This window comes from Apteryx mantelli, chromosome 8 (assembly GCF_036417845.1).
Source record: "Apteryx mantelli isolate bAptMan1 chromosome 8, bAptMan1.hap1, whole genome shotgun sequence".
Classification (NCBI taxonomy): Eukaryota; Metazoa; Chordata; class Aves; order Apterygiformes; family Apterygidae; genus Apteryx; species Apteryx mantelli.
The window spans coordinates 10,328,440-10,353,721 of record NC_089985.1 but is presented as its reverse complement, the minus strand read 5'-3'; the positions used below and the strand labels follow the sequence as shown (position 1 = coordinate 10,353,721).

The 25,282-nt window shown below is 55.9% G+C and overlaps 1 protein-coding gene across 1 annotated transcript in view; it reads left to right on the top strand.

The window, feature by feature from the left end:
* Positions 1-25,282, top strand: part of ASTN1 (astrotactin 1) — a 71,670-nt gene that overhangs the window by 4,959 nt on the left and 41,429 nt on the right. The window contains exons 2-6 of the mRNA XM_067300419.1: positions 17,456-17,643; positions 22,392-22,785; positions 23,719-23,865; positions 24,138-24,245; positions 24,956-25,105. Coding sequence (XP_067156520.1) covers positions 17,456-17,643; positions 22,392-22,785; positions 23,719-23,865; positions 24,138-24,245; positions 24,956-25,105 — 987 coding nt within the window. The remainder of the gene's footprint in view (positions 1-17,455; positions 17,644-22,391; positions 22,786-23,718; positions 23,866-24,137; positions 24,246-24,955; positions 25,106-25,282) is intronic.

Sequence of the window (25,282 nt, the reverse complement as noted above, 5' to 3'; positions counted from 1 at the left end):
CTGCTAACCTCGCACCTGCGAAGGGGCGTAATGGTGAAATAATGGAGCAAATATTAAGAAATTCTTAAGTACCTACGGAATAACCAAGTTAAATTATACCAGAGGAGCTCAATTGCCTTGCTTAGATTGATTGAATTACTAAATGAGCCTGACTAATGGAACGGAGTGGATATATCGGACTTTTACTCAAGATCCTGAAATAATTTCTCTAATAAGATTGTGAGCCATTAATTGAACTTGGCTTTGATCCTGGACACTGTCGCCCGCACTGAAATTCAGCGGAATGATCTATGCTCCCGCGTGCCCGCCCGACGGGGCTGCCGGCGGGTTTTCCGGGGGGTCCCCAATCCCCACCAGCCCCCGCGTCCCGACTCAAGGTGTGCTGGTTTCCCTGTGCAGGCGTGGGAAGCCCGGCTCGTGGCGGGCGGCTGGCCGGGGCGCCGGGCGGCTCAGCCCGGAAGGTGCAACCCTAAAAATTAAGCTTGCTTCAAGACCTGCTCGGCTTTCATTTTGTCTGCTCTGAGCAGGCGTAAAACCACCTGGCTGGGGTTTTGCCGCCAAAGGAGATCTCCGGTTCGCTACTGGGGAAGCGGATGCGTTTTTATTTTCCAGGCCAGCGGCTGGGTTTGCTGGAGCTGCAGGTGCAAATCCAGGGATGTCACCTCCCTTCTTTCACCCTTGCGGAGAGGTTATTGCCGGTGGCGGGACATGGTCGGTAGCATCCAGAGCACCTCCTTCTTTTCCTTCAAGCGTCTCCCTGCCATCGCTGCTCTGCCGCTTGGAAGGGGATTGGGTTGCTTCCGAGGGAGCTGGGCCTAAAATAAGCTGTGCCAGCTGTGTGCCTAGCCTCTGTGTGTGTATGTGCACGTATATAAATACATATATGCATGCCTTGCGGACGCCCCGTGCTCTGCAGATCTGTCCCGGTTTCCGCCTGGCGAAGGAAGCAGAGCCGCTCGGCTCAGTGCGGGGCCGGGAGGCGCCTTTGGCGCTGGCATCCCGACGGCCGGCGGGCCGTTTGCGGGAACGGCGCTTCGAAACGTGCTTGCATTTCCGTCCCGTGTGGGACGCGGGGAGGGGGTGCAGGCTGCAGCGGAGAAAAAATCGCGGTGGGGTCTTAGAAACCCGAGCAACGAAATAGCGGGTGAAACGCAATATAGAAAATCCCCGGAGGGCTGGCGCGGGCGGCCGCGACGGGGAGCGAGGAGGCGCTGAGCACTGAGCGCGGCGCGCGGGCCGAGCCGCGGAGGTTTGCGGGGGCCCAAGGGGAGAGGTGCAGCTCAGAGGGTCCCCGAGGGCCGAGCCGCGTCCGACCCGGAGGCCGGCCGAGGTTTCGGAGGGGAGGCGCGGGGTGGCCCGCCCGCCCGTCCTTCCTCAGCGGCGAGCGGCCGCTGATGGCCGTGCTGATGGCAAGCGTTTCTGTGGCGTGCCGGATGCGGAGGTCCTGAAGAAAAAAAAGAAAAAAAAAGAAAAAAAAAAAGAAAAAAAAAGGATTTTGTCTCTGGGAACCCGTTGCCACGGCAACCGTGCATCCAGCCTGCCAGCTCCAGTGGCAGCAGGGCTGGGGAGGGGATCGCGCTGACCCAGAAAGCGGAGAGGGGAGCGAGATGGGTTAGCCTTTTTATTTATTTTATTTTATTTTCCCATTTATTTCCCGCTCAGGAGTGCCCGGTGCCCGCGTGCCGCTTTGCCCGGCCCGGTTGCTGCGGGGGGACCCGGCCGCCCGTGTTGGCCGCCCTGGCAGGCGCGGGGCCGGCGTGGAGCCGGCTGCCCTGGCTGGTGCCGGTTGCGCGGGGCTGGAGCATCCCGGCACCCGCGTCTGGCCGCTGATGCCAAGAACTGGGGGCTGCGCGCCACCTTCCTCCCCGAGGCAGGGGCTTCCCGGGGCGCAGCGGCATCTGATTAATGCGTTTAATGCCTGCGGTGGCCTCGGTGGTGCTGAGCAGCAGAAAGCAGAGGGGCTGCGGCTGCAGTCAAGGCCAGGCTGTTGCCCCCGCTCTCTGCACCCCGTCGGGCTCCCACACCAGCAGGAATTGCTCCCGGGCTGCATCCTGGTGCCTACCTCTGTGGTTTTTCTTTTCCTTTAATAGCTGCTTATCCAGCTAAAGGGAGGATATGAAATCATCTCTCTTTGAGTGTCAGTGCAGAGCAGTCCTTCAAAAGGACGGGATTTTTGCCCTGGAGGATTGAAGAGGTATCCCAGTGGGGAAGGCGCTGTCCTTTGCAACTGGATGTCCTTTTACTTGCAAATTGCCGCGGCTCGGGCCTTTCTGCAGCCTGACAGCTCGCCCTGAACCGTGACACTCTCGCATCCGGGGGATTTGTCTGGAGAAGGGAAGGTTTTTCGACTGCCGGTTTTGGGCTGTCCGGCTGCAGCCTAACGCCGCTCCCGTGTTGCGGGGATGCTCGGGGCGGGAGCCGGGGCTGCTCGGCCGCCGGGGTTGCTCCCCCCCCCGCCGCTTCTCCCCCCGCCATGCTCCGAGCTGCACCCGCCAGGCGATTTCGGGAGGTGGGATTTCCCCCCCCCTCCCCGTGCGCGAGGGCAGCCCCGATTTTCAGCCAGGGAAAGGAGGAGTTGCCGAGAGGAGCTGCTGCGAGGATCTACCCCGTGGCTACTCTCGGTTTTGGGATGCTTTAGCAAGTCCTTCCCTTGCATACGTTTAAATTCTCCCTGGCAGTACTGGGTGGATGCGTGTCCTGAACCCCCCACCCCCAGCTTCGATCCGAACGTGGCTGTGGTCCGCGCGGTCGGGCATGCCCTGCCCGCGCCGGGCTCGTGTCTCCCGTCCCCACCACGTGGCCCGGGCGGGCGCCGCGGAGGTGCCGCGCGGGGGGCGCCCGGGGCAGCTGCGTGCCGGGACGGGGGCGCGGGGCTCTTCCTTCCTGCCCCGGCCCGTGCCCTCCTCCCCCGGCTGTAAAATAGGGGCCGCGACCGCCAGGATCAGCAGTGAGGTGTCACTGTCACCACGCCGTCCCCGCCTGGGAAAGCAGGACTAGCAGCCTCGAAATATCATGGGGGCTGGCTCTTGTGTGGTGGAAGACAGTTACCATGGAAACCTCCTTAAAAAAAAAAAAACAACACAAAAAACCCACCAAACCCCAAATTTAAAGCAGTCCTTGTAGCTCAGAGGAACTGCAGACCTTATTATGGGTTTTGCACCCCCCCTTTTTCTTTTATTTGTTCCAGCTAAAAGCTCCAGGAAACAAGCCAATTAATTTGAACCTCCCAAGAGGGGAGAGAGAAAGAGGGCATGTTGCTGGAAAACCCGCTGCATCCTCCCAGGAGTAGGGAGCACCCGCTCCAGGGGGTTCCCTTTCCTCGCTAGCGGTACTGCAGTATGGATAACTGCTATTGCAGCAAGCGGGCGTAATCCTATAACGGGGGGATTTCTCCCAACGAGGAGAAAGAGGATTTGAAGAGTTGGTTCAAGACTTAAAAACACCCCGCAGGCAGACAACAGCCCATCTTAGGTGGAGGACGGTGGGATTGTGGCATGAGCAGAGAAAGGGGCCCGGGAGCTGCAAGAGGAGGGAAGCTCCACCAGAGAGTAACGACACCAGGGAGTGTGTCTAAAATGACTGAAGGACCCAGCTCCAGCATGGGATCGGGTGGCTCAGCGCAGGTTGGGATGGTTTGCCTTTTCGTGCGTGCCATCACGTGTCGTTGCTGTTTCTCCTGCCAGGAAGGGCCTTGGCATGCTTCAGCGGGGTTTCTGCCATCAAGGATCCCAATCGACTCTCCATGGCCTGGAGAGTCACCAGCCTTCCCCCAGGAAGGCGAGACACGGGCTCTGCACGCTCCAAGCCTGCACGTCGGAGATAAACCGGTCTGGCTGGGTTTGGCAGGGAAGAGGAGATGTTTGGAGAGCAGAGCTCACAGTCCAACGTTTTCTTGCCAGGGCGTCTTTTGTAGCTCTATCCGTGGGCTGCGGGATCCAGGTGGGAGCTGCATCCAGCTCGCTGCAGGCTTCAGATCAGTGCAGACCTGCGGTCTCACCAGCCCAGTCCCGTAATGGGGTCCCCAGCATAATCTTAAACCAGCATGCCCAGAGAGCGAGCAGTGGTTCAAAACCTCCTCGGAGCGGCCCCACCTTCTCTAAAGGCTCTTCTCCCGGGTGCAGTCGCTCCTCGAGGAGTTATTTTCCGGTGGTTCTCATCCCGGAGCAGCCGAGCTGTGGCAGGACAGCATAGTTTAATGAGATAGCGTGGCCTTATTCTAAAAGTACACCGGGCTACAGGTCCGGGCCCTTTTCTCTGTTGCTTAGCCAGAAATAGTGTGAGTTGGGCTTTCTCAGTCGCAGGAGAGCGAGACAAGCAAGTAGAACGGTCTTATTGGTGTTGATCTCCAGTTATTCAGTGGTGAAATTGGTGCGTTTCAGCAGTTTTATGCCAGAGAGGTTTTTCTCCGCTTTTGTTCCCTTATGAAGGGATACGGTCACGGCAACTTGCTAAGAGGCAGACCACCGCTGAAAGACGTGGGCGGTGTTTTGCACCGTTGCTCGGCTTTTCCTGCTCGCTGCTTTAGCCGTATCTCCCTGGCTGGCTCTTGACTGCCTTTCCTGGTGCCATGGCATGGCGTGATATCCCTTGCACTGTGATGGATCTGCTGCCTTGCTCCCTTGCTAGGAAAAGGGACGTTTTGGAGTAAACTCGAATCAAGGGAACCTGTGTTTGCAGACATACGTGCCCTGGGAGTTCAGGGGGAATTAGCAACTTTGCTGCGGAGAGTGTTTAATGAGTGCTTGGGCTCTGCTGGCCTGAGAGCGAGGATCTAAGGGAGCTGGCTTTGCAAAGCTGCCTTCTAGGCTGGTCTCGAGCTGAGGCTTGTTTTGAAGGCACCGCTGTACCCGGTCTGCAATGTGGGTCCAAGAAGCTGCAAACAAGATAGCGGCTGATCGGCAGGCTTATTCCAAGACATCCTTTCTTCTGGTGGGAGGGAGAAATCAAATGCATTTCTGCTTTTTTAGCTTTCTAGAGGGAGGTGGCCTCTTCCTGGGTATGTGCCGCTCCTCGAATGTTCGGACCTCACGGGCAGAAGAAATAACTCAGCACCCTCCTGCTGCCGATGGTGGAAATGTCTGTCAGAGCGAGCGAGGAATGCGTCACGAGAGTCGTGTGTGTTTATTCAATCTCGGACCCGGGTTCGGCTTTGAAGGTTTTCATTACTGTGTCTCTCGTCTCGCTTGCTTGCAGAGTGAGGCGCATCACTGGTTAGAAATAAGAGGGGATTGCAGCCTTAAATATCTGAGTCTGTTTAAAAAAATCATGAAAGTCTTTCAGTTTGGTTTAAAGCGCAGTTTTCTGAGTAGCGTGTGAGCGTCCGTTGGGCTGGAGGCGGCAGCGTGCGAGGGCCACCTGCCGGCTCTGCCTCCGCGTCCGCCGGGAGGGATGAGCCCCGGGAGCTCCCCGGCACGCCTGTCCCCTTGCGCCCCCCTCCCTGCCTCCCCCCACCCCAGCACGGGACCTTTCCCGGGAAAACACAAATTGGGGCCGCTTGGAGCACCTGGGACAGCCGCGTGGTTTCAAGGTTGGGTCCGGCGATGGCTCTGGGGCCAAGGAGGTAAATCCCAGCAGTGGAAAGGTTCCCGGAGGAGACGCGCTCCTTGGGGCGCTCCGACCCTGCATCCCGCGGGGTGCGCGGCCGGGGCCGGCACGCTCCGCCTGGGCTGAACCCCATCGCCCAGCTCCTTGTCGTTAGAGGCGTCCAGTGAGAGCGTTCAGCCGTCCTGGCCGGATTCCAGGTTGGGAAACGACAGCGTTATCGTTTCCTTTGTCATTTTAATTGGATGCAGTGTTCTTCTTTCCCTAAATGGTTACAGAGTGGTTTTTTAGGCTGTCAAACAGCTGCTGTGTTCAGCCTCAAATACAGCTGTGTTTCAGCACTGGGGGAAGAAGGCCTTTTCACATGCCCTGGGATGAAAGGAAGTGTGTATGTGAGGCACATCAGTGTTAAGAATATAAAAGCATCAGGCAAATGGAGGCAGAGTAGAAAAGGAAGGACCGAGACATGAAAGGAGAAACGAGATGGCAAGAATTAGAAAATAATTGGAGGAACCGTGCAAAAGCCAATAAGCAACGGGAATTAGGAGCGGTGGTTCTTAGGTTATGGGGATGTATTGGCAAAGATGCTCGCGCCGGGAACGGAAACGGGGGCTGTAATGGGCACCGTCTTCCTGATGTCTCTGCGCGTCGGCTTTGAAGTTGTGGTATGCGCAGCCCAATAAAACGCTCTTCAGGGCTCATAACAATATGAACTAATGGCAGATTGCTCACGAGGTGGCAACTTCTGTGCCTTGGGAAAGCTGGAGGAGAGGGAAGAGCATTTGGGGAGGGTGCAGAAGGGGCAGGTTGTGTCTCCGTGGGTGTTGGGGGGGATTTCTAGCCCGGGGCAGAGGAGGAGGCCAGGCTGAGCGTCGCTCCATCCTTGGCAAAAAAATCGCATCGTGGTGCTGACTGTCTTCAAAACTCAGCCGTTTCCTAAATGGCTTTGTGTCCTGTGCAGAATTTTATTTGGGGTCGTGGGGAAGGGAGGAGAAGGCTGAGGTTCCTCCTGCTGGCTCTCGGTTGGGGTGGTCCCAAGAAGGGAGAAGGTTGTGTCCTGATGCAGAGGTGTCTGTGGATGCAGGTGTTTCTAGTTGCCCAGTGCTCCGTCTCTCACAGGGCTCTTTGCTCTTGAGACGACTAAAGATGCAGCTCACTCCCAGACTTGATTAATTTTGTTTATTTACCAAAATACTGTTTATCTGCAAAAATACGATGCTGCTTCCCTTTGGTGCAGTAGGAGCAGAGAGCAGGCAGGTGCCTCTCGCTGAAAGCCCTGGTGGGCTCCTTGGGCGAGCTCCGTGCCCGGGCGTCTCTGCTCTCCCCGGCGGGGCTCGCCCGGGGCTCTCACCGCAGCCTTGGCCGCCGGGAGCCGGGGCACCGCTGGCGCTCGTCCTGCGCCCGCTCCGGCCCTGTCCTCGGCTGGTTTCCCTCCTTTGAGAGGGGCCTGGAGGGGCTCGTGCAGGGATGCTCTGCTCTCCTGGGGGCAGCCGTTCGCCGCTTTGGCTCTGAAGGACGTGCAGGTAAATACAGGCAGGGCTGTCTTTACGTGCAATTGTATTAATGCGTTAAAGACGAAGAGAGATGTTACATAATGCGGACTGCAATGCAGAAGCACTTGTTTAATTTTTAATTATTCAGTTTTCGTGTGCGCGTAACTCTCCACCTGAGCGGAGAGGTTGGCTGTGGGCACGTGCCCCGGGTCCTGACTGGGAAGGGCGGCGTGTTGCTCACGGGGAAGCCTCTCGAAACGGCGGGCCGGGGAGAGGCGAGAGCCTTGGGGTGCGGGGTGGCTCCCGGCAGGGCGTTCGACTCGCGGCCCGAGAGGCGCTTAGTGACTGAGCCGGGTTTCTGCCCGGCCTCTGCAGCTGAAGGCGTTGGCGGCTTTCTTACGGGGGCGAGGGTTAAATCTGTGGCTTAGACCTAGCCCGCCTCGAGGCGTCCGCCCCTCCTTGGTCCAGGAGGGGACCGAGGGGGCGCCCTGGCTGCTCGTCCCCCACGGCCCAGCCCTGCCGGGACCCCCCAGCTCAGCGGGGTGGAGGGCCGAGCGGCCGGGGGCTCTCTTGAACCTCTCCTGCCCGTTCCTCACGGGACCCTTCGGAACGCAGCGGAGGTCTGGGCAGCCCAAATTTCAAAATGCCCCTCGAACGCCAGCGGGATGGGACGTCTCATCCCGCACCAAGGCGGAAGAATGCAGCTTGTGCAGTGCTGTTGGGGCAGGGAGAGGGATTTGCCCTTAACCCCACGCAGAAGGACGGCGATCCCGAAGCCGGTGGCTGGCCGAGGCTGTCGCTGATGCCGTGAACGTGATCCTGACAGCGACTTGGCTGCTTACTGAGAGACTTGGGCCTGTAGGATGGGGAAGCACATGAATTTTAGGCTGTAGCCTGGCCCTGCCCCGGCGATGGGCCCGTCAGGAGCGGCGTTGCAGCTCGGGGCCATCAGTGGTTTGTGGCACTCAGGAGCGGTCGGGGCGCAGACCCCGATCCGGCCCCGCGGTGCTGGGCTCGCGGCGGTTTCTAGGCGCAGGTCGAGGCGGGTTCTTTAGCCTGCCAAGCCCTGGCTAAGCTGGGTGGTGGCTGCCGCTCTGCTTTGACAGCCAGCCCAGCTGGTGTGACCGGGCTTTCTACGACCAAGCTGCTCGCTCCCAGCCAAACCCCACACCAGTCGAAACCGAGGGCAAAGCCCTCCTGGGCTTCACCGGGAGAAGGATTCAGCCTTCTTGTGTTGGCTTCCCTGCGCCTAGCGCCCAAATTTCCCATAGTTGCCTGCGAAAGAGCACAAAGTGCATCCCGTTGTGGGTTTGCTGGGATGCGGGAGAAATGGCAAAGGGGTTGTTGTAGCCCTCGGGTCTGAATCGCCTGCCTGTTTTCCTCCCCGGCTCCCCCCCTCTTTCACATCCCTGCTCTGCGCTTTCTGTCCTTCCGACAAAAGCAGCAGGCTCAGAGCAGCTTAGGCTTCAAAGCTCCCAAAATAATGAAGGTTAAAATAAATCAAAAAAAAAAAGATTCGGTACGAGATCAAGTCAATGCCCCGCTTGCACCCAGGCTCGGAGCTTCAAAGCGCGCTGCCAACAGCCCCCTGCCGCGGCTGCGCTCGGCCGCGAGAGAGCAGCAGGCTGAAATTTCAAAGCTTGGGAGCCCCCTCGTCGTCCTCCCGGAGTCGAGGGACGCTGCAGGAGCCGGGACAAGGCCCTGGGTAATGGTGTCCATTGAAAGCAGCAGGGGTTTTTCCCCCGCTTGCGTTGCACGGGGGAGCAATCCTTAGAGGTTCGCCGAGGAAGGAGAAATAGCCTGGATGTCTCCCACCTCCGGGGCAGGGCTGAGAGGAGCGTCGGGCAGGCTCCTCTGCAGCGAGGAGAGGCTGTTGGTGACCGAGGAAAGGGGCAGATTCGTGAAGGTGAAATGGATTTCTCCCCGGGCCGCGCTTTGCACACGCCGGCAGCCTCCTATTGCCACGCAGGTAGGCAGAAAATTCCTCTTCGGGGAGGATCCGCGCTGAACCCGGTGCCTTTGTGCCTCTGCTGGCTCCGCTGATTTATATAGATCATCAATATGACAATTATATACACCTGCAGATTTAATTACCTCCATTTTCGTCAGGCAGTGACAGATTTATGCCTCTATTCAGTTCCTGTAAATCTGAAACAAGCTTGACTAGACCCAAAAGTCCTCACATTGATCACTGCGCACTGGCTGGTCTCTGGCCCTCTTGACAAGCTCTTCTTTCAAAAGTGATAAATTTAAGATGCGCAGTCAACTTTTTCCCCTTCTACATCTTTCTTTTTTTTTTTTTTCCTTCCCTCTCTGCTATTTCTCAAAGTCTCTCTGCACGCTTGAAAACGAAGCTTGAAATCGGGTTACACGCTCCCAAGCGCCCAAGTCTTTGCAACGTTAACCCGTGTGGAGAGCCGCGGTGGGCAGCAGCAGCTCCGCGCACCGGTGGGCAGGGGCTCCCCTGCCTTCTCCATCCCCGTGCGTCGGCAGCACCAGTGCAGATTCATCCTGCCCCCGGTGTCAGGCATCAGCTTTGGGCCCTGCTGGGGAGGTGGGAGGAGGAGGAGGAGGGTCGCCCCTTCTCGGAAAACTCTCGGTTGTGCCTTCAGCACGGAGACTGCTGTGGCCCACCGGCAGATGAGGAGCGACCGGCCGTTCTCGTTTCCCGTGCAAAGGCTGAGGATGCTAAAATAATGTCTAATTTGCTTGACCTCTTGGCCTCAGCGTAACGAGCACTTAAACAAATTAGTCTGCAGAAGCGGGCTGAAATTTACCCTTGAAGTGGAGTCCGTCTCGTCTCTCTAATGCATCCCCCTCCTGTCCCCCCAGCGTCTCCGCCTGACCTAGCCTGGACGATATGCTCTGATGTCTTGCTAAGTGCCTGGCAGATGGTCTGGAGTGGCTGGCCGTTACCTTCCCTGTCAGCCCGCTATGGATATAAATAGCCATTTGCCTCCCTGTGAGAATCGCTGGCTGTCTCGGAAAGCTGAAGGTAATCTTGGTAGATATCTTGGAGCTGTAGGATTTCAAGGCGCAGAGGTGTAGAGGGACGGGATCATCGACAGGGTAGCAAGGAGCCCGTCTCAAAGAGCCCATCTCCATGTCTCCTCCCCCCAGCGAGGCAGTGCCTGGAGGAGCAGAAGGGCAGGACAGTCTCAGCTGCTTTTGAAGGGACACGTTGGCGTGGGACGTGTCCTCTAATGGTGGACTGGACAGCACCAAGCAGGCTTTGCAGCCGCCCTCCATCCCGAAGGTGTTGGGCGGTATGAGGGACAGGGAGATTGGGACATGTCTCTAGAGTCTGTAGTAGGAGGAGGGAAGTGCAAGTGAGAAGAAATCAGGGACTGTGAGGGTGAAAAAACCTCTTAGATGTTGTGGGAGGCCTCTTGGATTGACCATTTCACTCTTTATCTTACTGATTTTACTGGAGTATTTAAAGAAGTTGGAGCCAAGCCCTAGCCCCGAGATGTTGAACCGGAAGGGTTCAACAGTGTTGGGGTATTAGGCTCTTGCTTGCAGGGTAGAAATTTTAGCTCTATCTCTTTGCTGGTCTTCAAAATGGCTTCCTGTGGGAAAGAGTGAACCCTGGGAGATTTGAGAGGTCCCCCTGGGTTAAGCTTTCTATTGAAGACCTATCAGAAAAGGAAGGCAAGGACGTTTCTGAGTCTGACGGGGTGCAAGGGAGACAGGTACCCCGAGGGTGCTGCAGTCTGCGTTGTGGGAAGCTCTTCTCCAGGGCAGTGGGCGAGTAGTGCCTGGCTAGCAGAGGAAGCTGGGCATTTTCCAGATTTTCATTTTACCTGGTGATTTTTGAGTACATCCTTTGGGACATCATGCTGCTTTGCAGAGCATCCCAGGTCAATCCAACTGACTGTGTATCTTGGCATCTCATCTCCAGCTATGGCAAGTAGCTGATGTTTGGGAAAAAAATGTAAAAACCATGACATATATCGAGTAGCCCTTTCCTTACAGCCTAGGTCTGTGCCCTAGGGATTTCCTGAGCAGGAATTTGTCTCTGTCCTGTCGTGCTTGATAGCCACGGATGGATCTGTTCTCCTTGATTTAATTCCTTTTTCAATGCTTTTATACTTTATGGTGGACGAAACATTGCCTTTTGTTAGTTTTCACACTCCTAATTCTTGTAATGTGAGAAATAGTGAATAATCATTCTCTTTTCAGCTGCTTCACTGGCTTCATGATTTTATGGGTTTTTATCGTATTGCTGCTCAGTTGTTCGGTTTCCTTGCTGAGGAGTCCTAATGCAGTTAGTTTCTCCTCTCCATAAAGCCATTTCTGACATCTGACCTTCCTTGTCCCCTTCCTCTGAACCCTTTTAGTTTTGCTGCGTCCTTTCTAAGATGAATGACCTGAATACTGCTAGTGGCATTCGAGGTCGTGTTGCTTTCACCAAAGCTGACTTTCACCTGCCATTTTCTTGCCCGCTTTCCTGTAGCACTTCACAGCTTTAGCTTTGAGGAGACTAAATTTAGGATTGGTGGCCAACTTTGTTATTAACCTCCTTTTCCAGAGCATTTCTGCACTTCTGAGGTCCTAGTGAAGATCTCCGCGGGGTCCCAGGTAACCTCCTTTTGCTGTGAAAGCTGTCCCCCTATTTCTTCCCTTCCTGGTGGGCTTCGAGAGGATGCACCCTCTTATCCCATGCCCGCTCACACTCTTTGGAAAACTTGGAGGGTGGGTTTTGACCTGAGCTCTTTGAAACGAGGCTATCGCACTGGGTGACCCTTGTCTGCTGGCTTACTGGCAGCTTTGAGTGGTCCGTATTTATCCATGTGCCTACCAGTTCCTTTTCTTTATTGCAGTTGCTAACTGTCCAGGGCAGAAGTAGGATTTACTGGTCTGTAATTTCCAGGGTGCATGAGAGCTTTTTAAAGAGATTGGGGTCTCCTTTGCCAAGTTTCGTTCCTCTGGTAGCTCGCCCTTTCTGAACGATGGGTCGTGTGTCGCCGGAGCCCGGTGGCTGTCCTCCTTTGGCGCTCGTAGGCGAATACGATCTGGGCCGAGTGATTCATACTGCTCGTTTTATTGATTTGTTCTAAAACCTCCTCAGCGAACGCTGCCGTTCGAGCCAGTCCTGCTGACTTGTCCGCGGGGAGGGCACCGCTCCAGGGTGGGAAACGCCCTGCGCTCTCCGAGTGGACGCCGGTGCGGTGAACCCACCCCGCATAGCCATGCCTTCTCTGAGCGCTCCTCTTCCCTTCCGCTTGACTGTCAGCCTTAGTGATGTGCTGGCAGGCTGCCTCCGTCTAACGGGGCTGTGTCCGCTTCAGGGACGCTGGGGAACATCTCTTTTTCAGGTGGGTCATTGCCCCCAGATTCTTGCGCTTGAACCCAGTAGGCAATTTGGAAAACCTTGGCTGTGCTGGGTAGGCGAGTGAGGGGATGTGATTTTTTTTTCTTATGGGGATGCGGGGGCTTACATGTGTTAAGCCTGTGAGAATGCCGGGAATTGGCTGAGGCCTCCCAGGTGTGGGATGTCAACAACAAATGTGGTCCTTTCTGGCCTTCAGATATGAGCTTTGCATCTCTTAGGGGTATTCATCCTCTTTATTTCAGTCACTGTCATGATATTGAGTGCGCGGCTTGCTTTATTTTCTTTTTTTTTCTTTTTTTCCCTATGACCACGTCTCCAGGGCATTGGTCCGGGACGTAGATTTGTCTCTCTTCCCAGATCTCCCCTATATTTCATGTTTATGGCAGATGGAAGTGAACTAAAAAAACATGAGTAAAAATCAAACACCGGCAAATGTTCCAGCCTGCATGTTGCAGCTGTGTGCATCAGCCAAGCTTTTGCCCAGCTTTTGGTCAAACTTGTGAAGCGCAGTGGCGAATAACCTCGGAGGGGACGTTGCACAAGTGCGGCCAGGCACGTCCTTGGGTCTGCAGAGGCCAGTGGAGCAAAGGGGCGCATCTCGAAGGGTCAGGAGCTACAGAGCAAAGCTGATCGGCTGGGACCCGTTAATGACGGATTGGTATCTTCGCTCTGGAAACAGCAGTGCGGCACAATGTCATTCCAAGAGTAAAGGACGGTTTTGTTGTTAAAGGACCAATTAGGGCGGCGGCATATTCGGGACAAAAATCCCAGTTCAAGGGTAAAGCGCGATTCAGCTTTGGAGAGTAACTCCTGGTGTTGCTTGGGGACTTTCCCGAAAGCAAACACCCCCTGCACCCCAAGGAGAAACCTGGTTAGCTGTCAGCCTTGCAGCAGCTAAGGGCAGAGCGCGACCGACCTGTGTGCAGACGTCACGGTGGGGTGGTATCTCTGACATGGCCAGAGAGTGGCTCCAGAAAGAGCGGGTGGCCTTTTTCTTGAATCTTTAGATTCTTTTGTGTCCACGGATCCTTTGGAAGTTTTGCCTAAGGTGCCTAGAAAGAGTGTCTGATAGTATGGAAAAGCTGGATTGTCTTAAAAGGCAGAATGACCTACAGGCTGGGCTCATTTTCCTACCTGAAACTGAAGAGAGGGAGAAAAAACCCAAATAAAATACAGATATTCAGTGACGAATGTCATTTTTTTTTCAATTGGCCATAAAACCATGAATATTATCCCATGAAAGACATGTCAGTAAAATCTTGGAAGTAAAAAATCTTTATGGGTCAGGATATGCATTTTGACATCTGAATTTATTTGAATCGAGTTCTGAGGTGGAGATGCCCAAACGCACAAGGCAAACGGCTTATTGTGGGAACGGCACCTGACCCGTTCCCGCGGTATTTCCGAGGACAGAGATTCCTGAAGGACACTAAGGCAAGCGCTTGCTTCATTTGGGTCGGAGCCCTTTAAAGGGCGTGCAAGTTTTCGACGTGGAGCAAAAAGGTTAGCTAATGTGGAACTTAAATAAAAACACAGTCGGGTTCCGGATGGAAAATAAGCCAGGTTTAAATGTTAACGAGGAAATATAAGTCCAAGTCAAAATCTGTGCTCTGCTGTATAAAATGAGTCTGCAGAGACTGACATTATGGCAGAGTTCATTTGACTAATCAGAGGCATCTATTAGAGCAAAATGCTTCCAAATGGAAATGAAAATTGTTTTGCCGTTTTTCATCAAAATGTTGGCACGCGTTTTTAAGGAGAGTTGCTTTTTTGCGTGCACGCATTTTTTTTCCCCCCCTCCTGACAAGTTCTCAGGTCTCAGAGGGGGAATGAGGAAATGGGAATAACTTGATGTCCGTGCCGGGCTCGGGGTAGGGGGCTGTAGTTACGACGTTGCACCATCTCAGGCAGATCAGCTCTGTGCAGGAAGTCAAAATTGAGCCGCCAAGGCCAAGCTCAGCTCCCGCCGAGGTCCCTGTTGCCTTCAGAAAGACCACGAGCTTGGCAACTCGGCGGTGAAAATACCCTTTGCTTTGTACTGGCTGGTGGAGGACAAGTGGAGGGTGAGCGGAGGAGACCTTGGCCCCGCAGGTCTCCGTCCCCTGTCCATCTGTGGCTGTGTGCGTGGGGAGGTCGACTCATCGGAGCAGGCAGCTTGGGAAAGATGTAGGCATGAGCCCACGCTGCAGGGTGTCAGAATTGTTGGAGATGAGCCGTTGTCCCCCATTAATCGGGGTTATTTGGGAAGCGATCAATAACGAGGCAGGTGGTGGACCCACAGCAGGTATGAAGCTGCCAGCCTCCAGCGACTTCATCTGGACTTTCCTCTTCTCCTCGCCTCAGTCTGCTCCTCTTCAACCTTTCTTGTCCCCCTCCTTCCCGTCACAGATGGCCGGGGAGGGGAGCAGCCGCCGCCGTTATGTTGGAGGCAGCAGCTGGGGTCTTTGGAGGCTGATGTTCCTGTAGATGTCAAGGACCTGGGCCACGTTTGATACCAAGCTAACGCATCGCGGCGTAATTAGTGGTCTCCTACTGTTATTAACCCCTGACTTGGCCAGGCTATTTTTTAACGGAGGCGCAGGAAGTTAATACTAGTGCTAATGGCTGCACATCCAAGGCCTTAATGAAAGGCGTGTGGGGACCAGGCCTGTCATCAATATCTTTCACACTTTGAACTTGAAATGATCCGCTCTCCTCCCGCCTTTTCGCGGCTCTCCGCATGCCTTTGGGATGAAGCTCTGGGTGCCGCCCCCGAGCCGTCACCCCGGACGGGAGCCGCGGCCAGCGGAGCACCCCTGCTCTGCAGGTCCACAGAGACGTCGTCGCCCGCCGGTTTTGGGGGGACGCGTCGGGGTGGTAGGGGCTGGCTTCTGGCATTTCTCTTCTTTTCCGTACTTCTGACTTATTCGCGAGACGGCAGGGAGGGAGGGAGTGCCGGGGGTCGCCCGGCAGTGTCTGGGGGGGGAAGAGAGAACGCGTGACGGCTCGGCGGCTAGATTGTGCTCTTTTAAAATCAGAATCCATTTTTTTATTGAAATACATTTTTCTTTTTAAAAATAAGGCTGTTTAAATAAATCTGAAATTATGACAACCTATTTTAAGGCCTAAATTTACTATAATCTATTAATCATTTAAATAACTTCCATCAAGGAGTCCTCCTCAAATATTAATGAGCTGAAGGGTGCTACTTTTTCAATGATATGTCAAATCAGGGGGAAAACATCTTTAACTCTAGCTTTCTAAATGTCACAATGTCATATACTTAGTATCTATTATTTTCAGTTTTTACAATGGAGCAAATGCTGGTATTTACATTTTTCCAAATGTCAGTGCATTGAGTTCCTGTTGTGCGTAAAAGCTCTTGCCTTAATTACTCCTAATTTCACGTTAGCAAGCAGGTGCGGGGAGAATATTTTCTTCAATTTGGGCTAGTTCAGTTGAAGTTGGGAAACTGGGGAGCTGAGAAAGCAGGAAAGCTTGTTTTCCCCTTTCAGCCTATGAATAAAGACCAGGTGGGAGAGGAGGAGATCTGCTTTCTCTGGCCCTTGCAGCTCCCGGCACTGGATTTTCCAAGGGGATCTGTGTGCCTAAATACGCAGCTCAGCAGTTAGAGGGAATTTCAGAAGTGCTTCTGGCTGGATAGATGCTTTAACTCCTCTCCGTTTTGCTTCCCGGTGATTTGAGGAGAGCTCGGCGTCGCTCTGCTTGGGACACTTTAAGCGCACTGATTACCGCCAGAAATATGGCCCGTGCTGAGCAGAAACAAGCTGCCAATTCACTTGCTGCAGCTAATGTTTCTTTTGATTAATCAAATCAGTTTGGAAGGGCGAACCTGGTTTCTGATGCAGTTTTTTCCCCCTTGGTAGCTAGCTCACTTAAGGCAGCCTAATGAAATTAATTAACAGTAAATTTAAAATGTTGTTTTTTGGCACCGTAATTGAATTCCGGTTTTCGTTTGAAGGCAGCTCGAGACAGGCAAAATAAAGATGACAATTTGCAAAGCGAGCCCATGCTATTTCCCAGCACAATAAAAATGTGCCACTACAAATAGGAATGAGAAGATGTGTATGGCCAGAATGGGTCCTGCGTAGCGGAGATGGGAGGAAAGGCTGTATCTCGTTGTGAAGCTCATCGTGTTTTTAATGGTCATTCCAACAAATGCAAATGAAGCTTATTTTTCAGGAAACGTGTCCCCGTCCTCGGCTGTTCCCTGTCCCTCCTGCTTGCATTTCCCAGCCTCGTGCATCTGCTGTCATAACGGCATGTAACGTCGCTCCTTAACCCAGCCCTGCCTGTCTGTTCTGGTGCAGAAAAGCCCTGAAGTTAAAAGTCCTTCTGCAAAGTTGGAGTGTTTGGGCAAACGTGCAGGTGCATCTGGGGGTGTCCCCTGGGCGGGGAGCTGCAAAAGGTGGCCAAAGACTGAGACCTCTTAGCGCATCTCAGTTACAGCCAGACTTGCAGGTCAGATGGTGGCTCATGTCTGCCTCTGCCAGCTGCGTGCAGACTCGTTCATGAAGGAAGGGGAAATATTTTCTGTTTGAAAAAATGGGCAGCAGGATCCCAGTGATCCCGTTACTGCTGCTGAGAAGTTGTCCTAGATCCTCGACTCCCCGAGACTGGGGCCGTATTTAACATTAAGCGCACATGTAAACCCCAGCTGAATTAGGGCCAGAAAGATGTCATCAGACTTGGTGGCTCTGGCCAGAAGTTGCTGTCGGTACATGTCCTGTCCCCACACCACAGTTACAGCTGGGTTCGTTGGCACTTCCTTGTAGAGCCGCCTATAATTTGGGAGAAAATTTACTCTGCTGTGCAAGGAGAAGAGGGGCCGCAACCCTGATTTTGCCTGCGGGGCTCCTTCTGGTCGTGGGTGGCTGGCAGCGAGGGGGACAGTGGTGGTCCTGGACGAAGAGGTGGATGGGCACCTTCAGCTTGCGAGCTCACCAGGGCATGTGCCTTGGGGCCAGCTGGATGCCAGTGCAGCTGATTGCTCCCTCCGTCTGTCCATTTTTTGGAAAGAGGTGAACGGCCCTGCTGGTGGCTCTCCCATGCCTCATTTCATGCGTGACCGGCTTTCCTTTTACAGAGATCTCTGGAAACACGGACGACATCCCCCTGGTCCGCTGGCGGCAGCAGTGGCTGGAGAACGGCACGCTGCTCTTCCACATCCACCACCAAGACGGTGCCCCCAACCTGCCCGGCTTCGAGCCCACCGAAGAGCCCCAGACCGAGTCGGCTGAAGAGGAGCTGAGGATCCTCCACATCTCCGTCATGGTACGTGCCGTGAGGGCGCAGAGCACCTCGCTTCCCCTCTCGCTACCGTCCCTGCTCCCCAGAGCTCTTAAGGGCTGGGAGTTAAAGCCGGAGAGATTTAGGGATCCAGAAACCTTTAGAAAATCGGGTCTCCGTATATTTCCCCGCGTTGCCAAAGCTGAGCGTGGCCCAGAGGGCTGCTGTGCGTGTGAGGGTCACTGAGCAGGTCCCGTGCCCAGGGCCCAGGCTCTGGACAAGGAGTGGGGCCGGAGCTCGGGAGCATCCAGATGTTCCCAGCAGCTGGGCAGCTCCTGGCGGCGCTGGTACTACACCTGGGGCTTGCTCCCGAGGCCCAAGCAGAGTTGCTTTTAAATTGGATGGCTTTAAACATCTCCCTTTAGCTCACATCCCTTTCCAAATGAACGTCGCCTGATTGGATCCAGGCTACGGCTCTTTTGCTGGTGTGCTTTTATCCTCGGCGGTTTAAAGGTCTTAACCGCCTGCCTGGGGTTAATTCAGACTGACTTTTTTGGGAGTCCTTCACCCCGTGGCTTGCAGACACCGCGCTTTGGTTCTCCCCTGCCTCTGGAACCCGGGCGACCAAAAAATAGCAGCAACCGGCCCCCGCGGCCAACTCGGAGCTCAGCATGGCCCCGGATGCGGGGGGAGCGAGCGGGCAAGCGGCAAACCCACCCGGAGCAGTGATGTGCTCCAGCCCCGCGGGGAGTGGGGAGGGAGTGTATCGCTCCTTCTCCGCCTCCGTCCCCGCAGCGTCTGCGCTCAGCGCAGATCCGGCGCCTGCTGCCCCGCCGCTCCGTTACGCGACGAGCAGCGCTTTTCCGCCGGGCGCTCCGTCAGCGCCTCCGCTTTTATCCGCGCTGCAGCCTGGTGGCTTTGATTTTGCAAGCCTGAGCTTCCTGTAAGCGCGCGTCTCGTGTGTGCGGAGGGCTCTGCGTTCCCCCGCCGGCTCTCCGCTGCTCTCCGCCTTCCTGCAGAAACTCAGCAAAAGAATCTAACGGCAGAGAAATGGGGGAAGACAGAGCGCAGTGTTTGTGAGGTGGCTTTGGAGTTTTTTTTTCTTATCACCGGGAAGAATCTGAAGAATCCTATGATTTTTTTTTTTTTTTTTTTTTTTTGCCACCAGAAGATAATTAGCTGGAGATGATGTGTTTCCGAGGCTGCAAGCAGGCTGTTTAATGGTGCCTACCCTAATGAGAGTGTCAATAGCTCTTCCAGATTGCAGCCCGAGGCCAGGTTTCTCCTGCATCATTTGTGCTTGATTAGTCTCGGGGAAAAAAAAAAAAAAACACTGGCAAAGTCAACCCCAAAACATTTTAGTCCACCACTTCTTTTTTTTATTCCTTCCTGCTTATGAGATGATGGGTGGCGTCTCAGGGACCAGGGGACATGGTGGACTTGCTGGGGGAGCCCGAAGCTAGGGGCTGGCTTCCCAGGCTCTCCAAGCTTTGCTCCACACGGACCTCACTCCCGTTTTCCAGTGGGGACAGCAGCACGCAGGGTTACACCGCGGCACAAAGGCTGCGTGTCCAGGCTGGGGGCCGAACCCTCCCAATATCTGCAGGTTTCTCCAGCCATGAGGACAGCAGCTTCACAGGGGTCTGGTCATCTCCTGCGGTGCTTGTTGAGCAGGTCTGTGACTCCTCCTTTCCCACCCCTCTGGCTTCACAACCCCTGTATGATCCTGTTTGGCCAGGCCAAGCCTTTTGGGTGCACCGCATCTCTTGGGCAAGCGGGAAATCTGTGTCCCTTTGGTCCTAGTTGGCAGTGGTGGCCCTTGGGCTTGTCGTGCCTACATCTCTGCCTTGGTGGCCTTGCACTTTTCAGGGCTTCAGATCCCTTAGGGGCGGCTCATTGGTGATATTAGGGAAGGCTGAAGAGTGGCAGTGATCTTGGCCAAAACATGCATCCATGAAGTGAAACGTTAAGTTATGCAAATGCCTGGCAGGACCTCCACCGTTGTCTTGACTTTCTTGAGCACCGGCAAATAACAGGATCCAGAAAGGAGTCATTGAGATAGGGCTTATTATCAAGTTGATGAAAAGGATGTCTGCTAATTGCTGCTCTTGTACCAAAGTATGTAACTACAGATTGAATTCTCCCTCTCCCCCTTCTTTTTTCATCACTCTCGGTGCCTCTCAGGCGGCATCCTCACACCCGTACAAAAAGAAGTTGGTTTTTGTGCCAAGAATCAGCATCACGTGTAATTTTCAAGGCTGTTTTTCTTTCCTGTTTTGTTGCCAAGAGAAGAAATGGGAGTGAGAGGCTGTATCCATCACTTGAAACCGCTTGTGATCGTGGTGTGAACATGGACCTCGTGAGGCTCTCTTTTTTCTGCGAAACACTCCAGCATATCTGTCTAGTGCAGGGATCCTCTAGGAACCGCTGCTGCCCGTCCAGTGTGACGAGGTGAAGCCAGAACTAGTTTTCTGCGTTCATGTGGAGAGACACTTGGGGTCTAAGATGGTTCCTGCACCTTCCCTGACCTGCTCCAACTGGTGGAGGAGTGATGGAGATGCCAGGGCTGGTTTTAGTGCCTCCTTCTTGAGTCTCTCCAAGTGTGAAGTGACTGGAGGCTTATTCTCAAGCATAGTTTGAGCGCTCAGACTATTGGAGCAGAAGAAATTCCAGTTTCAATTAAATAGTAACCATTTATTAGACACCCACAACAGACTTCTACCCAACTCAAGCTCTAGCTTTGTGTTCCTTGTTTACCGCCCACCACGTGCAGGTGTAACGCAGAGCGCTCTGGCATTTGAGGGATATAATGTGCGTGCAGATGAAAGCCAGGAGTGCCGAGGCGTTGCTCACATCTGCCTGTCGTCTCATCTGCTGATGGGGTCTTCCACATGGTGAGGGAGAGCCAGGATGTGGGAGCCCACCCCCGGTGCGGATGGAGATAGCCCCTGCTGATTTATGGGGCAGAGGAACTCAGAGAGATTTGAGCGTGATGGAGAATTGGGCCCTGACCGCATCCTTGCCGTTGAGCAATGCAGGTTGAGCAAGGCCAGGTGGGAATCCAGCACCAGTTTTCAGCCCCAGTGAAAGATTTCCTTTCTGCTGCAGCGTCCTGGTGGTGCAAAACATGCCCTGGGAGCAGCGTAAGGCTGGAGAGACCTCTGCGTTCCCGCTGATCACCCTGTCCTCTGCGTGACTGCTGGTCTGCTGCTTCTCTGGATTTTTCTTTCTTTTTTTTTCTTTTTTGAAGAAATTTTGGAAGGAGGGCTGGGAGGGTGCATTGCATCTCCATTATCCTGGGAATGAAAGAGGGTTAAAACGTAATGGCCATTAGAGCTCTTTTTGCCAGCTGCCTCTCCTGTTTCCCATTCAATAATTCCCATAATGTTTTGTCCTAATGGAGCAGATTATTACTATTATTTTATTTTATCAAGATCACCTATTGCATAAAAAGGAGGAGGAAGACTGGAGCCAGGCATGGACCTCGAGCTCTTAGCTGGCTCCTGTGTATTCTTTATTATTATTATTATTCTTGGCAGACAAGACTTAAAGGACCAGCCTGAGCTTTTATCTCGCCGGCTTTATCTGCGGGCTGCGGCAGCGCTGTCTCTGAAGGAGAGTGACGTTGCAGATGGCGGCGAGGCGGGAGGGCTGGGTGCCCCGGCACCTGGGCACGGCCCGGGGGAAGCAGCAGCAGCACCTGCCGGTGCCTCTGGTCCCCGTCGGCGACGCGGAGGGAGCTGGCCTCGGCTTTCCCGGTGCCGACGTTGAGGGCCCGTCCCCGTGGGGCAGGAGTCTTCTCGCTCGGTTTGCCTGGGCGTTCTGCAAACGGCAGCTCCGTCGTCTCCAGGCTTGATCTCGTTTAATCCGTGCTGAAATTTCTGCAGGATACCCTGGGAAAATTTCCCGAGATTGAGTGTGACAGCGCTGAAACCAGTTGGAAATGGGTCAGAAAAAGTTGCCCCTAGGAGCATTTGCCTCTAATAAATCTGAGCTCTGCTTTCAAAGACTTACGGGAGAGCGAAACAAAACACGCTCTCCTCTACATGCTTCTCTTTTGTGTCGAGGTAGTGACTTCAAAGCCAGTCCGGCTCGAGCCAGGCTTCGGCTCGGAGCTCCCTGCCAGCTCCGGCGCTCCGTGTGCCAGCACGCTCTTATCAGCGAGACCGGGCTTCTCCCAGCACTGGCGTCTTTCTGGAATAACCCCGGGACATTTGCAGCCCTGAACGGGTTCGCCCCTCCGTGCGCCCCTCGCCTGCCAGCAAAGTCGGGGCTGGGTTTGCTCTGGCCTCAGCAGAAGCCGTGGGAGCTGCAGGGCCCTGGATCCCGGTGCCGCCGCAGCCGCCGGCACCCGCGCGCTTGCTGTGCCGACCCGAAGCCACCGCGCGTGGCCGGCGTATCCGGCTGCAGCCCCGTCGGCCCTGGGCAGGGCTGCGGTGCGTCGGCGGGAGGACTCGGCGGGGCGCCAGCGCTGCGGGTAGCAAGCTGCCTCTCCCGGGCTGGCAGCCGGGCCTCGTTCGAGAGCGCTGCTAAAAAGCACGGCTTAACATGGAAAGTCACCGGCGCGATTTAAAGGCCAATCAGTGTCGGGGATTTTTTTGGGGTGGCAGCGGATGCGTTTGGAAATTCGGGCTCCGAGGGAGGTGAGGGCTGTCCGCTGGGAGCGGTGATGTTTAGGCGCCTTTTCTCGTGCGGATGAATGTGGGTTCCCCCCAGCGGATGCGGGAACGGGATCGCGGCGCCCCACTGCCGCTAACTCCTGCGCTGAACCTGGCGTGCGTTTGCACCCCCAGGGAGGGATGATCGCCCTGCTGCTCTCCATCCTGTGCCTGGTGATGATCCTCTACACCCGCCGGCGGTGGTGCAAGCGGCGCCGCGTGCCGCAGCCCCAGAAGAGCGCCAGCGCCGAGGCGGCCAACGAAATCCACTACATCCCGTCGGTGCTCATCGGGGGCCACGGGCGCGAGAGCCTGCGCAACGCCCGCGTGCAGGGCCACAACTCCAGCGGCACGCTCAGCATCCGCGAGACCCCCATCCTGGACGGCTACGAGTACGACATCACCGACCTGCGGCACCACCTGCAGCGGGAGTGCATGAACGGCGGCGAGGACTTCGCCAGCCAGGTCACCCGCACCTTGGACTCGCTGCAGGGCTGCAACGAGAAGTCCAGCATGGACCTCACGCCAGGTAGGGGAGGGACTGGGGGCACGTGGGTTGAACTGGGTCCTCTCCACCTTGTCTTTCCTCTCTGCGAGTGAGGCATCGTTGCATTTGCAGCGTTTTCCCCTGAGTGACCAGACGCAGCTGTTTCTCTGGGTTTCCCCTACATGTGAGACGTTAGTGGGTTTGCAATCCTTTGAGGTCACTTCTTTTGCTTGGAAACCTCCTTGCGACGAGGTGGCTGTAGGCCCTATTGAATGGGTTATGGCTGGGCAACGCAGGGTTGAGGCTTGAGAGGCAGGGCTGTTGAAAACTGAAATGATATCCTCTCCAAGCTCCACCGTGGTGACTCCGTAAGTTCCCTTTGCTATTTCAGGAGTTCTGGTGTCTGCTTAAGCTGTGGTATTTAGTGGCAAAATTTTAGTTGTCATCAGTATGATTCAGAGTTAACACTGCCTTCTTAACACCAGCAAAGATTCTCTGAGGTGTGCCTGAGCCCCAGCTGTCGCTGGACCCCATGTCATAACATACTTGCTTGCTGGCCATATTACTAAGCGAGCTGTGGAGATGGAGCCTGCTTAACTGTGACACAGTTTTGGGAAGGCTGCGATGTGGATTTGTAAAGCTCTCCAGGGGTTTCCTTTGGAGACCTGGGATCCAGAGCCCCAGGTGCCCTGTGCCTGAGAGCACTGAAATCTCAGCTGTCGGCTAGGTATTGGCAGACCTGCTGGTCTCCGCTGGGCTTTGAAGAGCTCACAGCGGTGTGTTGGAGGCAGTCCTGCTGCTCAGGGCACTGGCCAGGCACCCATAGCTGGCCCGGTCCGTTGGCCGAGGTGCCCTTAGCATCTCATCCAGGCGCTGGGGCTGGAAATAGATCCCAGGAAATCTTTTCTCTCCCTCGCCTCCCTCCTTTTTTGTCTCTGTCCCTGAAAGACTTTGCCTTACCTTCTTCCCGCCCAGGAAGCGATAACGCCAAGCTGTCCCTGATGAACAAGTACAAGGATAACATCATCGCCACGAGCCCCGTGGACTCCAACCACCAGCAGGCCACGCTGCTGTCCCACACCTCCAGCAGCCAGCGCAAGCGCATCAATAACAAAGCGCGAGGTACCGGGGCTCTGGGCGATGCTCCCCGGGGGCTGCGGCCGGCTGGGCTTCGGTCCGTGCCGAAGCTCCCTGGTGCGACCTGGGAGCTGGTCCCTGCTGTGCCGCGGGTGGCCGGCTGCCTCCTGCTCCGTGTCCTCCGGATGGGGATTGCTCGGGGCCAGGCTGGGCAGCGGGGCGCACAGATTGCGGGTCCTGGGGGCGGCGCGGAGGCCGGCGGGAGCGGGAGGCGAGGTGCCGGCCCCAGCCGTGACGGCGCTCGGTGTCGCCCGCAGCCGGCTCCGCGTTTCTTAACCCCGAGGGGGACTCCGGGACGGAGGCGGACAACGATCCCCAGCTGACCTTCTACACGGACCCGTCGCGGAGCCGCAGGCGCAGCCGAGGTGGGTGAGCGCGGGAACAGCCCAGGTGCCGCCCGACCCCGAGGTGTCTCAACCCCCCTCTGAGCCCACGCAGCGGTGTTTGCTGTAGAAATACGATTTTCCATCCCTCTGGGTTTATCCAAGAGAGGCAGGAGTGGAAAAACACACGTAGGGTGTGGAGTGGCGGAGAGGGACGTGCTTGGTCCTTGGGCAGGGGGTTTCGCCCCGGAGCCCTGGACACGCAAGCGTGGAGCATCGCGGTGGACGCAGCGAGCCTGCGGGGAGCGGACGGAGCAGCGGTGCTTTGCGTGCTGCGGCGCACCGACGGGCGCTGCGGTGCCGTGAGCGAGCCGGGGCTGCCGGCTGCGCGGGCGAGCGCTGGCCCCAGCCGGCAGGAGAGAGAGGATCCCGCGGCAGCGGCTGCTTTCTGCTCCCGCGCTCTTGAGACTCTAAAGCTTAGTCGGGTCGACTCTGGGTTTGCAGCCGCGTGGCAGGGAGCAGGAAGGGGCTGGCGAGGGGAACCTGGGCAGGGCTGACACGGGTCCCTGCCCGGCTGCGGGGCCGCGCATCGCTCCGTCCCCCGTGCTGCCCGCGCCTGGAAAGGCTGCGCTGGGCTGGGCTGCCTTTGATCCTGGGGCTGGGAGGTGGTGGCCTCCCTGGAGGCTCTCCTAGCGGGAGCCCAGCAGGCAGGCGTCGCGTCCGGGATTTGACTCCGCTTGCTTGCTTTCAAGTGGGCTCGCCCCGGAGTCCCGTCAACAAGACCACGCTGACCCTCATCAGTGTGACGAGCTGCGTCATCAGCCTGGTGTGCTCGTCCCACATGAGCTGCCCGCTGGTCGTCAAGATCACCCTTCACGTGCCCGAGCACCTCATCGCTGATGGTGAGCAGAGCGGCGTCCCGCTGCCGCGGCCCCCTCTTGCACCCCCCCCCGCTGCGGGGACGCCGAGCTCCCGGTGCCCAGCGCACCGAGGTGGGACACGGTGGGGGGGGGGGCCGGAAAACCCAGGGCCGTGCGCGCGGCAGAGGGGGAGCAGCGGGTCCCCGTCACCGCTTCCTC